The sequence below is a fragment of the Oncorhynchus clarkii genome, chromosome 20 (assembly GCF_045791955.1).
Source record: "Oncorhynchus clarkii lewisi isolate Uvic-CL-2024 chromosome 20, UVic_Ocla_1.0, whole genome shotgun sequence".
NCBI classification, from domain to species: domain Eukaryota; kingdom Metazoa; phylum Chordata; class Actinopteri; order Salmoniformes; family Salmonidae; genus Oncorhynchus; species Oncorhynchus clarkii.
Window position 1 is genome coordinate 8,900,361 of NC_092166.1, and position 12,139 is coordinate 8,912,499.

The following is a 12,139-nucleotide window of genomic DNA, read 5'->3' on the forward strand; positions in this document are numbered from 1 at the left end:
GCCTGCCTGGGTTGCCCTACAGTCCAGACAACATCACTGTAATCTGCCTGGGTTGCCCTACAGTCCATACAACATCACTGTAACCTGCCTGGGTTGCCCTACAGTCCATACAACATCACTGTAACCTGCCTGGCTTGCCCTACAGTCCAGACAACATCACTGTAGCCTGCCTGGGTTGCCCTACAGTCCAGACAACATCACTGTAACCTGCCTGGGTTGCCCTACAGTCCATACAACATCACTGTAACCTGCCTGGGTTGCCCTACAGTCCATACAACATCACTGTAACCTGCCTGCGTTTCCCTACAGTCCAGACAACATCACTATAACCTGCCTGGGTTGCCCTACAGTCCAGACAACATCCCTGTATCCTGCCTGGGTTGCCCTACAGTCCATACAACATCACTGTAACCTGCCTGGGTTACCCTACAGTCCATACAACATCACTGTAACCTGCCTGGGTTGCCCTACAGTCCATACAACATCACTGTAACCTGCCTGGGTTGCCCTACAGTCCATACAACATCACTGTAACCTGCCTGCGTTTCCCTACAGTCCAGACAACATCACTGTAGCCTGCCTGGGTTGCCCTACAGTCCAGACAACATCACTGTAACCTGCCTGGGTTGCCCTACAGTCCATACAACATCACTGTAACCTGCCTGGGTTGCCCTACAGTCCATACAACATCACTGTAACCTGCCTGCGTTTCCCTACAGTCCAGACAACATCACTATAACCTGCCTGGGTTGCCCTACAGTCCATACAACATCACTGTAACCTGCCTGCGTTTCCCTACAGTCCAGACAACATCACTGTAGCCTGCCTGGGTTGCCCTACAGTCCAGACAACATCACTGTAACCTGCCTGGGTTGCCCTACAGTCCATACAACATCACTGTAACCTGCCTGGGTTGCCCTACAGTCCATACAACATCACTGTAACCTGCCTGCGTTTCCCTACAGTCCAGACAACATCACTATAACCTGCCTGGGTTGCCCTACAGTCCAGACAACATCCATGTAGCCTGCCTGGGTTGCCCTACAGTCCATACAACATCACTGTAACCTGCCTGCGTTTCCCTACAGTCCAGACAACATCCCTGTAACCTGCCTGCGTTTCCCTACAGTCCAGACAACATCCCTGTAGCCTGCCTGGGTTGCCCTACAGTCCATACAACATCACTGTAACCTGCCTGGGTTGCCCTACAGTCCAGACAACATCCCTGTAGCCTGCCTGGGTTGCCCTACAGTCCAGCCAACATCACTGTAGCCTGCCTGGGTTGCCCTACAGTCCATACAACATCACTGTAGCCTGCCTGGGTTGCCCTACAGTCCAGACAACATCCCTGTAACCTGCCTGGGTTGCCCTACAGTCCATACAACATCACTGTAGCCTGCCTGGGTTGCCCTACAGTCCAGACAACATCACTGTAACCTGCCTGGGTTGCCCTACAGTCCAGACAACATCACTGTAGCCTGCCTGGGTTGCCCTACAGTCCAGACAACATCACTGTAACCTGCCTGGGTTGCCCTACAGTCCAGACAACATCACTGTAACCTGCCTGGGTTGCCCTACAGTCCAGACAACATCACTGTAACCTGCCTGGGTTGCCCTACAGTCCAGACAACATCACTGTAGCCTGCCTGGGTTGCCCTACAGTCCAGACAACATCACTGTAACCTGCCTGGGTTTCCCTACAGTCCAGACAACATCCCTGTAGCCTGCCTGGGTTGCCCTACAGTCCATACAACAGCACTGTAACCTGCCTGGGTTGCCCTACAGTCCAGACAACATCCCTGTAACCTGCCTGCGTTTCCCTACAGTCCAGACAACATCCCTGTAACCTGCCTGCGTTTCCCTACAGTCCAGACAACATCCCTGTAACCTGCCTGCGTTTCCCTACAGTCCAGACAAAAAGGGTTTATAATTAGTTTCTATGTTCTACAATATGGGTTAGCCTTACGTGGGATCCTTGTGAGCCAGGGTCCCCATTATATCCATGGTCACCTTTCTGTCCGCTGTGCCCTGGCAGCCCATCATAACCTAGGGGTCCGCGGGGGCCCGGAGGACCTGGGATCCCTCTGTGACCATTCTCGTACGTACACTCACACTCACCGTTGTAGCCTGAAGGACAGACGCAGACATGGTTAGTGTAATCACACGCAGACAGACATGCACAGACGCGCACACACACACATACAAACACACACACACACACATACAAACACACACACGGAAGAAACAAGTGCATACAACCAACAGGTCCCAAGTGGCGCAGCGGTCTAAGGTACTGCATCTTAGTGCTAGAGGCGTCACTACAGACCCTGGTTTGATTCCAGGCTGTATCACAACCGGCCGTGATTGGGATTGACCCAGCGTCGTCCGGGTTAGGGTTTGGGATTGACCCAGCGTCGTCCGGGTTAGGGTTTGGGATTGACCCAGCGTCGTCCGGGTTAGGGTTTGGCCGGGGTAGGCTGTCACTTTAAAATAACAATTTGCTCTTAACTGACTTGCCACGTTAAATACATCAAAATAAATAAAGGTCATTCACCTTTTTCTCCTTTGTATCCCGTTAATCCTGGATATCCGGTATCGCCATCGTCTCCTCGTACACCCGGCTCACCAGGAACACAATAAATGCCTACAGGACATGATTGGCAAACGCCCCCCCCCCCCCAAAAAAAAAATGTATAATTAAAAACATATCTCCACTGATCATCAGTGCCAGTTATATCAGTGACTTCAGAAAATGGACTAACAACCTGAAACTTTGCATTGTGTCAGTCCAACATCTAGTCTGCATCCCAAACAGCACCATTCCATACTATTCCAGAGCATTACTATGTACCCTCTGGGCCCTAAAAGCAGGGCACTATATGAGAAATATAATGCTATTTGGGACGCTGCCCGAAGCAGTATTTGAAATATGTTGATAGTTTAATGAAGCAATAAGGCCCGAGGAGGTGTATGGCCAATACACCACGGCTAAGGGCTGTTCTTAGGCACGAAGCAACAGACCGAAAGGCTCCTTAACAGCTTCTACCCCCAAGCCATAAGACTGCTGAACAATTAATAAAATGGCCATCGGACTATTACATCCCCCCCCCCCCGCATTTGTTTTGTACACTGCTGCCACTCGCTGTTTATTATCTATGCATAGTCACTTCACCACTACCTACATGTACAAATGACCTCTAACCTGTACCCCCACACATTGACTCGGTACCGGTACCCCCTGTATATAGCCTCGTTATTGTTATTTTATTGTGTTACTTTTTACTTTAATTTATTGGGTAAATATTTTCTTAACTCGTCTTGAACTGCACTGTTGGTTAAGGGCTTGTAAGAAAGCATTTCATGGTAAAGTCTACACTTGTTGTATTCGGTGCATGTGACGAATAAAGTTTGATTTGAGTCGCTAGATACGGTCCTTAGCCGTGGTACATTGGCAAATATACCACAAACCCCCAAAGTGCCTTACTGCTATTATAAACTGGTAACCAACGTAATTAGAGCAGTAAAAATAAAATGTTTTGTCATACCCGTGGTATTACGGTCTGATATACCACGGCTGTCAGCCATTCAGGGCTCGAACCAGACAGTTTATCACAATCAATATACAATGACATCACGCTTACCTCCACATCCTAACAGAATTCCAGTAATTATACACCGTCGAAACACAGCGATTATGTTAGGCCAAGGAGGTGCACACAATGGAAGGAAAAACGCACACCGTGTCAGTAACAGTTCACAGTATACCTTGTATTTACGCTAGAACGTGCATCATTTAAAGTTCCAACATGTACCATTTCAATGACTACATGAAAATTGGCAGATCATATCTAAGTCATGGACAGTGGCTAGAGAGAGCTTGTGGTGTGACTCCATACAGTCTGGTATTGTGTGGTCCTACCTGGACGACCCGGGGGGCCTCTGAACCCCTTGGCTCCGGGACGCCCTCTTTCACCTGGTTGTCCTGGTATTGACTCTATAGTGTAGTACCTTCCTGGCTCCCCCTTTAAACCCTTAGGACCAGGGAGACCGGGGTAACCTAGCTGCCCTGGTTGACCTGGACAATGAAAAGGACAGACGAGGGGTCAGGGGTTGAGGGGTGAAAGGTGATGGATATAGTGAGTGGAGCATGGTAGCAGAGCTTACGGGCAATACAGTGCTGTGAAAAAGTATATGCCCCCTTTCTAATTTCCTCTACTTTTTAATATTTTTGATACCAAATCTTCAACCAAAACCTAATATTAGATAAAGGGAACCTGGGGGGAACAAATAATACAACAATTACATACTTATTTAATTTATTTCATAAACAAAGTTACGCAACACCCAATGCCCCTATGTGGAAAAAGTATTTGCCCCCTTTCACTCAATAACTAGTTGTTCCACCTTTAGCTGCAATGACTCCAACCAAATGCTTCCTGTAGTTGTTGATCAGTCTCTCACGCTGCTGTGGAGGAATTTTGCCCCACTCTTCCATGCAGAACTGCTTTAGCTCAGCGACATTTGTGGATTTTCAAGCAGGAACTGCTCGTTTCAAGTCCTGCCACAACATCTCAATTGGGATTAGGTCTGGACTTTGACTTGGCCATTTTCATGTAAACTCGTGTTTTACTATATTTTTTTTACTGTTGTTTTTAATTCTTTACTTATCTATTGTTCACTTAATACCTTTTTTTGCACTGTTGGTTAGAGCCTGTAAGTAAGCATTTCACTGTAAGGTCTACTACACCTGTTGTATTCAGCATTTCACTTTACAACACCTGTTGTATTCGGTGCACGTGACAAATTAACTTTGATTTGATCGACTCGCAGATGGATGATCTAACATTCCACCATGCTTGACCGTTTTTACGAGGTTCTTACTGTGGAATGCAGTGTTTGGTTTTCAAAAGGCATAATGGGACCCATGTCGTTCAAAAAGTTATACTTTTGAATTATCTGTCCATAGAACATTCTTCCAAGAGTCTTAATTATCATGCAGGTGGTTTTTGGCAAACTGGAGTCAACTTTTTGGATGAGATGGGTCCCATTATGTCTGGTGAAAACCAAACACTGTATTCCGCAGTAAGAACCTTACACTAACGGTCAAGCATGGTGGTGGTAGTGTGATGGTTTGGAGATGCTTTGCTGCCTCGGGACCTGGACAGCTTGTCTTAATAGAAGGAACCATGAATTCTGCTCTGTATCAGATAATTCTACAGGAGAATGTCAGGCCATCTGTCTGTGAACTGAAGCGCAGCTGGGTCATGCAGCAAGACAATGATCCGAAACACACAATTAAGTCTACATGAAAAAAGCAACACACTTGAAGTTTTGGAACGGCCTAGTCAAAGTCCAGACCTAATCCCAATTAAGATGTTGTGGCAGGACTTGAAACAAGCAGTTCACGCTTGAAAACCCACAAATGAGTTAAAGCAGTTCTGCATGGCGATGAGAGAGACTGATCGACAACTTTATTTTTTTAAATGGTATTTTATCTTTATTTATACAGGTTTTTCTCATTGAGATAACATCTCTTTTCCAAGAGAGACCTGGTCCAATAGCAGCAGAGGGAACAACGTTTCAGACAAAACAACTTACATACACTAACACAACATTAAACAAAACTATAAACACACATACAGTACAACAATTACATCTTGACTAAAAACAGCTGGCCTAAAAACAATAAACACTCTTCTATGATATATACATTGATTAAGTGTTTAAACTCCACCAACGAAACTAGATCATCACATTTTAAAATGTTCAGGAGAGAATTCCAGGACCACGGTGCTAAGTAACTAAAACTATTTCTACCATGACCTGTTCTAATTTTTGGTACTGTTAAAAGCAAATCAGAATGGGACCGTAATTGAGATTTATTTACTGACCGGACTAAAAAAGAAGAGATAAAATGGCATTTTACCCAATATGGCCTTATAAATCAGTGTCTACCAGTGTTTAAGCCTTACGCAAGGTCAATGACGACCAGCCAACAGCGCTGTAGAGATCAAAATGATGTGTTAGACGTTTCTGATTTGTAATGAACCTGAGGGCTGCATGATACACTGAATCAAGTGCTCTCAGGGTAGTGGCTGAGGCCTGCATATACAGTATATCACAAAAGTGAGTACACCCCTCACATTTTTGTAAATTTTTTAGTATATCTTTTCATGTGACAACACTGAAGAAATGACACTTTGCTACAATGTGAAGTAGTGAGTGTACAGCTTGTATAACAGTGTAAATTTGCTGTCCCCTCAAAATAACTCAACACACAGCCATTAATGTCTAAACCGCTGGCAACAAAAGTGAGTACACCCCTAAGTGAAAATGTCCAAATTGGGCCCAATTAGCCATTTTCCCTCCCCGGTGTCATGTGGCTCGTTAGTGTTACAAGGTCTCGGGTGTGAATGGGGAGCAGGTGTGTTAAATTTGGTGTCATCGCTCTCACACTCCCTCATACTGACTGGTCACTGGAAGTTCAACATGGCACCTCATGGCAAATAACTCTCTGAGGATCTGAAGAAAAATAAATAATTGTTGCTCTACATAAAGATGGCCTGGGCTATAAGAAGATTGCCAAGACCCTGAGCTGCAGCACGGTGGCCAAGACCATACAGCGGTTTAACTGGACAGGTTCCACTCAGAACAGGCCTCGCCATGGTCGACCAAAGAAGTTGAGTGCATGTGCTCAGCGTCATATCCAGAGGTTGTCTTTGGGAAATAGACATATGAGTGCTGCCAGCATTGCTGCAGAGGTTGAAGGGGTGGGGGGTCAGCCTGTCAGTGCTCAGACCATACGCCGTACACTGCATCAAATTGGTCTGCATGGCTGTCGTCCCAGAAGGAAGCCTCTTCTAAAGATGATGCACAAGAAAGCCCGCAAACAGTTTGCTGAAGTCAAGCAGATTAAGGACATGGATTACTGGAACCATGTCCTGTGGTCTGATGAGATTTGGGTCAGATGGTGTCAAGCTTGTGTGGCGGCAACCAGGTGAGGAGTACAAAGATAAGTGTGTCTTGCCTACAGTCAAGCATGGTGGTGGGAGTGTTATGGTCTGGGGCTGCATGAGTGCTGCCGGCACTGGGGAGCTACAGTTCATTGAGGGAACCATGAATGCCAACATGTACAGTGACATACTGAAGCAGAGCATGATCCCCTCCCTTCGGAGACTGGGCCGCAGGGCAGTATTCCAACATGATAACGACCCCAAACACACCTCCAAGACAGCCACTGCCTTGCTAAAGAAGCTGAGGGTAAAGGTGATGGACTGGCCAAGCATGTCTCCAAACCTAAACCCTATTGAGCATCTGTGGGGCATCCTCAAACGGAAGGTGGAGGAGTACCAAGGTCTCTAACATCCACCAGCTCCGTGATGTCATCATGGAGGAGTGGAAGAGGACTACAGTGGCAACCTGTGAAGCTCTGGTGAACTCCATGCCCAAGAGGGTTAAGGCAGTGCTGGAAAATGATGGTGGCCACACAAAATATTGACACTTTGGGCCCAATTTGGACATTTTCACTTAGGGGTGTACTCACTTCTGTTGCCAGCGGTTTAGACATTAATGTCTGTCTGTGTTATTTTGAGGGGACAGCAAATTTACACTGTTATACAAGCTGTACACTCACTACTTTACATTGTAGCAAAGTGTCATTTCTTCAGTCTTCTCACATGAAAATATATACTCATATTTACAAAAATGTGAGGGGTGTATTCACTTTTGTGATATACTGTATATAAACATCACTGTCACGACTCCCACAGAAGGTGGCTCCTCTCCCTGTTCGGGCGGCGCTCGTCGGTCGTCGTCTCCGGTCTACTAGCTGCCACCGATCCCCTTTTCCTTTTCTGTTAGTTTTGTCTTATTGGTTACACCTGTTTCTTGTTTGGGTTGTGGTTGGGGCTATTTAAGACGGTTATGCCCGCCTGCTTTTGTGCGGGCTTGTTCCTCTGTTCGTTTTGTGGATGTGCATTTTCTTATTTTCTCCGGACTGTTTGGGTCCTGTTTTTGGGCCGGTAGTTTGTATGCGCCTGGTGTTTTTGACGTGACCGTTTCTGTCACCGGAATACATACTATTGTCCTAAACCCTCTGCGCCTGACTCCGCACCCACTACTCCTAGAAGTCGTAACAATCACTCAAATCTAAAACCGACAGTAATGTACATCGTACCAGCTCCTTCCTGGCCTCAAAAGAAAAACAAGCCTTATGCCGGTAATAAAATCCTATTTTCAGCTTGAGCTTCCTTATCAAGTTCTCTACATGCACAGTGAAGCTCAGCTTGTCATCAACCCACACACCCAAATATTTGTACACTTGTACTTGCTCTGTAGTATGTCCAGCCAATGAAGCAATGACATGATTTGTAACATGCCATGCAATTTGTTTTACCCACATTTAGAATCAGCTTTAAATCATACAGATTCGGTTGTATGATGTTAAATGCTCTTTGGGCATTTTCAAAAGCTAAAGATAAACTACTACCGCTTGAATAAAGAACAGTATCGTCTGCATAAAAATGAACATCCGCTGTTTCAGGAAGCTTTTGGTTGCAGTCATTGCAGCTGAAGTTGGCAGAACCAGTTACTGAGTGTAAGGGGACACTTACTTTTTCCACACAGGGGAATTGGGTGTTGCATAACTTTGTTAATTAAATAAATGAAATAAGTTTCACAATTTTGGGGGGTTATTTGTAAACTCAGGTTCCCTTAATCTAGTATTAGGTTTTGGTTGAAGATGTGACAACATTCCATATCAAAGATATGCAAACATAGAGAAAATCAGAAAGGGGGCAAATAGACTTACAGAGCCATGAAAAAGTAAGAGCACAAGTTAGAACAGCTGTGCTCTTATTTTGTACAAATATGGGCATTGTCTACTATAGTAGGACAGGAAGTGAATGGATAGAAAAGGCAGGGGACAGAAGACTGGCCCTTGGCCACAATAATCCATCCCAAAGTGACTCTTGTTTACTTCCGTTCTTGGATTAAAAAAGGAAAAGGCTGGTATAAGGAATTGGTGGAAGGTATGACAATTAGGAAACAGGAACAGAAAAAAGACAGAACATTTAGAAAAATAGGGGATAGGATATATTATATATCATAAAGATGGTGAAATGTTGACCTGTGGAGCTTAATACCCCTGGTGGTCCAGGAGGTCCATTAATGCCCATCTCTCCAATGTCTCCTGGTGCTCCCCTTGGACCCTGGGGGCCGGGATCACCAGGGTAACCTGCAATACAGTGGATACAGAGTCTGTTTCTTATTTGACCATGATTCAGATCTCATGCGCTGTTATGTTTTCTTCCTACAGGTATTTCCTAATCATAATCTCACATTGTCTTGGATCATGTTTCTCTGGATAAACAAAAAGGTTGAAGAAATAAACATAACAAACAACATAAATAAACTCTATGGATCCATATTTGAGAACATTAGAAAAACTTTGTCTCAAAATGTGCGTTAGCCAAATTAAATGGTTGATGTAGTTGCAGGTGATAAAATGCTATGTTAGTTTTTCCCATTACACAACCTGGCACATTTAGCCCTATGTTATCCTGACCAGGTGGCAGTGATTAGGTTCAGTAACAAATTCCGCATCAACTTATCAAAGATCTTAAGACTTTATATCCAATGGCACTTCTTAAAATAAGTCAATTTGTCCACCAGAGGGCTATTTTAAGCCTTCAAATTCAAGGTTTACTTGGTCTGTAAAGTGCAGCGTCCCAATAATACATGCACGTGTTCACATATGACAAAAGCGTGTGTTTTTGCGTAGCAAGGGATCTGACGCTCAGAGGCGTCGGCATGGTTCTAAAGCACAGTGTTGCCTGTTTTGTGTCACATTCCAATGATAAAACTGGGGGGGGGGGGGGGTGCAATTTCAGAATGTGGCGGGACATGTTGCGCCCCTGCATGTTTGGACACACCTACTCATTCAAGGGTTTTTCTTTATTTTTACTATTTATAGAATAATAGTGAAGCAATTGAAACTATGAAATAACACATAGAATCATGTAGTAACCAAAAAAGTGTTAAACTAATCAAAATATATTTTATATTTCAAATTCTTCAAAGTAGCCACCCCTTTCCTTGATGACAGCTTTGCACACTCTTGGCATTCTCTCAACCAGCTTCATGAGGTCACCTGGAATGCATTTCAATTAAAACCTCTTAAGTCTACCCCTTCCTTTTTCGAACATTCTGTTAAAAATCGCGCAACTTTTCAGCGTCCTGCTACTCATGCCAGGAATATAGTATATGCATATGATTAGTATGTGTGGATAGAAAACACTCTGAAGTTTCTAAAACTGGTTAAATCACGGCTGTGACTATAACAGATCGTGTGTTTCATTGAAAAACGCAAGAAAAACTGCTCTCTGAAAGCTAAAAATTATTTCCATAAGTCACTTTCACGAGTTGTTAAAAGGGGACAAAATTTAATATCGACCTGCATGCAATTCATACAAATTCCACACGATGTCGCCATTGTCGTCATTTTCAATTGAATTTTTTGTTGGAAAATCCAACTATCTGGATTCCGTTTCTTCCGGTCTCCACCAGGATGTTTTCAATGTGCACATTGGCAGCCATTGATTTGCAGACGAGGAGCTATTGAATATACATCGCCCTGTAATCATTTTGATAGATTATAAACGTTTACTAATACCTAAAGTTGGATTACAAAAGTATTTCGAAGTGTTTTGTGAAAGTTTATCGTCGACTTTTTTAATTTTAAAAAATGACGCAGCGTTTAAAAACAATGTTTTTTTCTGAATGACACAGCTTCCATAGATGGCTATTTTGGGTATATATGGACCGATTTAAACGAAAAAAAGACCCAAAAGTGATGTTTATGGGGCATATAGGAGTGCCAAGAAAGAAGCTCGTCAAAGGTAATGAATGTTTTATATTTTATTTCTGCGTTTTGTGCAGCGCCGGATAAGCAAAGTCTTTGTTTACGTCGCATTCAGGCATTTTGAGGTCTTGCATGCGATCAGATAATAGCTTCTCATGCTTTCGCCGAAAAGCATTTTAAAAATCTGACTTGTTGGCTAGGTTCACAACGAGTGTAGCTTTAATTCAATACCCTGCTTGTGAATTTTGATCAAGGTTTGAGTTTTAACGAGTACATTTAGCATTTAGCGTAGCGCATTTGCATTTCCAGGTGCCTAGTTGAGACATCTGCGTCTCAAGTAGGATCAAGAAGTTATTAACAGGTGTGCCTTCTGAATTTGTGGAATTTCTTTCCTTCTTAATGTGTTTGAGCCAATCAGTTGTGTTGTGACAGGGTAGGGTGGTATACAGATGATAGCCCTGTTTGGTAAAAGACCAAGTCCATATTATGGCAAGAACAGCTCAAATAAGCAAAGAGAAGCGAGAGTCCAGCATTACTTTAAGACATGAAGGTCAGAACTTTGAAAGTTTCCTCAAGTCGCAAAAACCATCAAGCCCCCTGATGAAACTGGCTCTCATGAGGACTGCCACAGGAAATGAAGACCCAGAGTTACCTCTGCTGCAGAGGATAAGTTAATTAGAGTTACCAGCCTCAGAAATAGCAGCCCAAATAAATGCTTCACAGAGTTCAAGTAACAGACACATCTCAACATCAACTGTCCAGAGGAGACTGCTTGAAATCAGGCCTTCATGGTCAAATTGCTGCAAAGAAACCACTACTAAAGGACACCAATAAGAAGAGACTTGCTTGGATCAAGAAACACGAGCAATGAACATTAGACCGGTGGAAATCTGTCCTTTTGGTTTGATGAGTCTAAATTTGAGATTTTTGGTTTCAACCAGCGTTTCTTTGTGATATGCAGAGTAGGTGAACGGATGATCTCCGCATGTGTGGTTCCCACCGTGAAGCATGGAGGAGGTGGTGTGGGGGTGCTTTTCTGGTGGCACTGTCAGTGATTCATTATGCAGTGATACGCCATCCCATCTGGTTTACGCTTAGTGGGACGATCATTTATTTTTCAACAGGACAATGACCCAACACACCTACAGGCTGTGTAAGGGCTATGTGACCAAGAACGAGAGGGATGGAGTGCTGCATCAGATGACCTGGCCTCCAATCACCCGACTTCAACCCAATTGAGATGGTTTGGGATGAGTTGGACCGCAGAGTGAAGGAAAA

At 44.2% G+C, this 12,139-nt stretch overlaps 1 protein-coding gene across 1 annotated transcript in view; it reads right to left on the reverse strand.

Annotated features, from left to right (window-relative positions):
• Positions 1–12,139, reverse strand: part of LOC139376714 (collagen alpha-4(IV) chain-like) — a 78,058-nt gene that overhangs the window by 36,850 nt on the left and 29,069 nt on the right. Inside the window, exons 19-23 of the mRNA XM_071119588.1 lie at positions 9,128–9,235; positions 3,868–4,075; positions 3,546–3,574; positions 2,555–2,644; positions 1,967–2,127 (exon numbers count right to left, since the gene is read on the reverse strand). Coding sequence (XP_070975689.1) covers positions 1,967–2,127; positions 2,555–2,644; positions 3,546–3,574; positions 3,868–4,075; positions 9,128–9,235 — 596 coding nt within the window. The remainder of the gene's footprint in view (positions 1–1,966; positions 2,128–2,554; positions 2,645–3,545; positions 3,575–3,867; positions 4,076–9,127; positions 9,236–12,139) is intronic.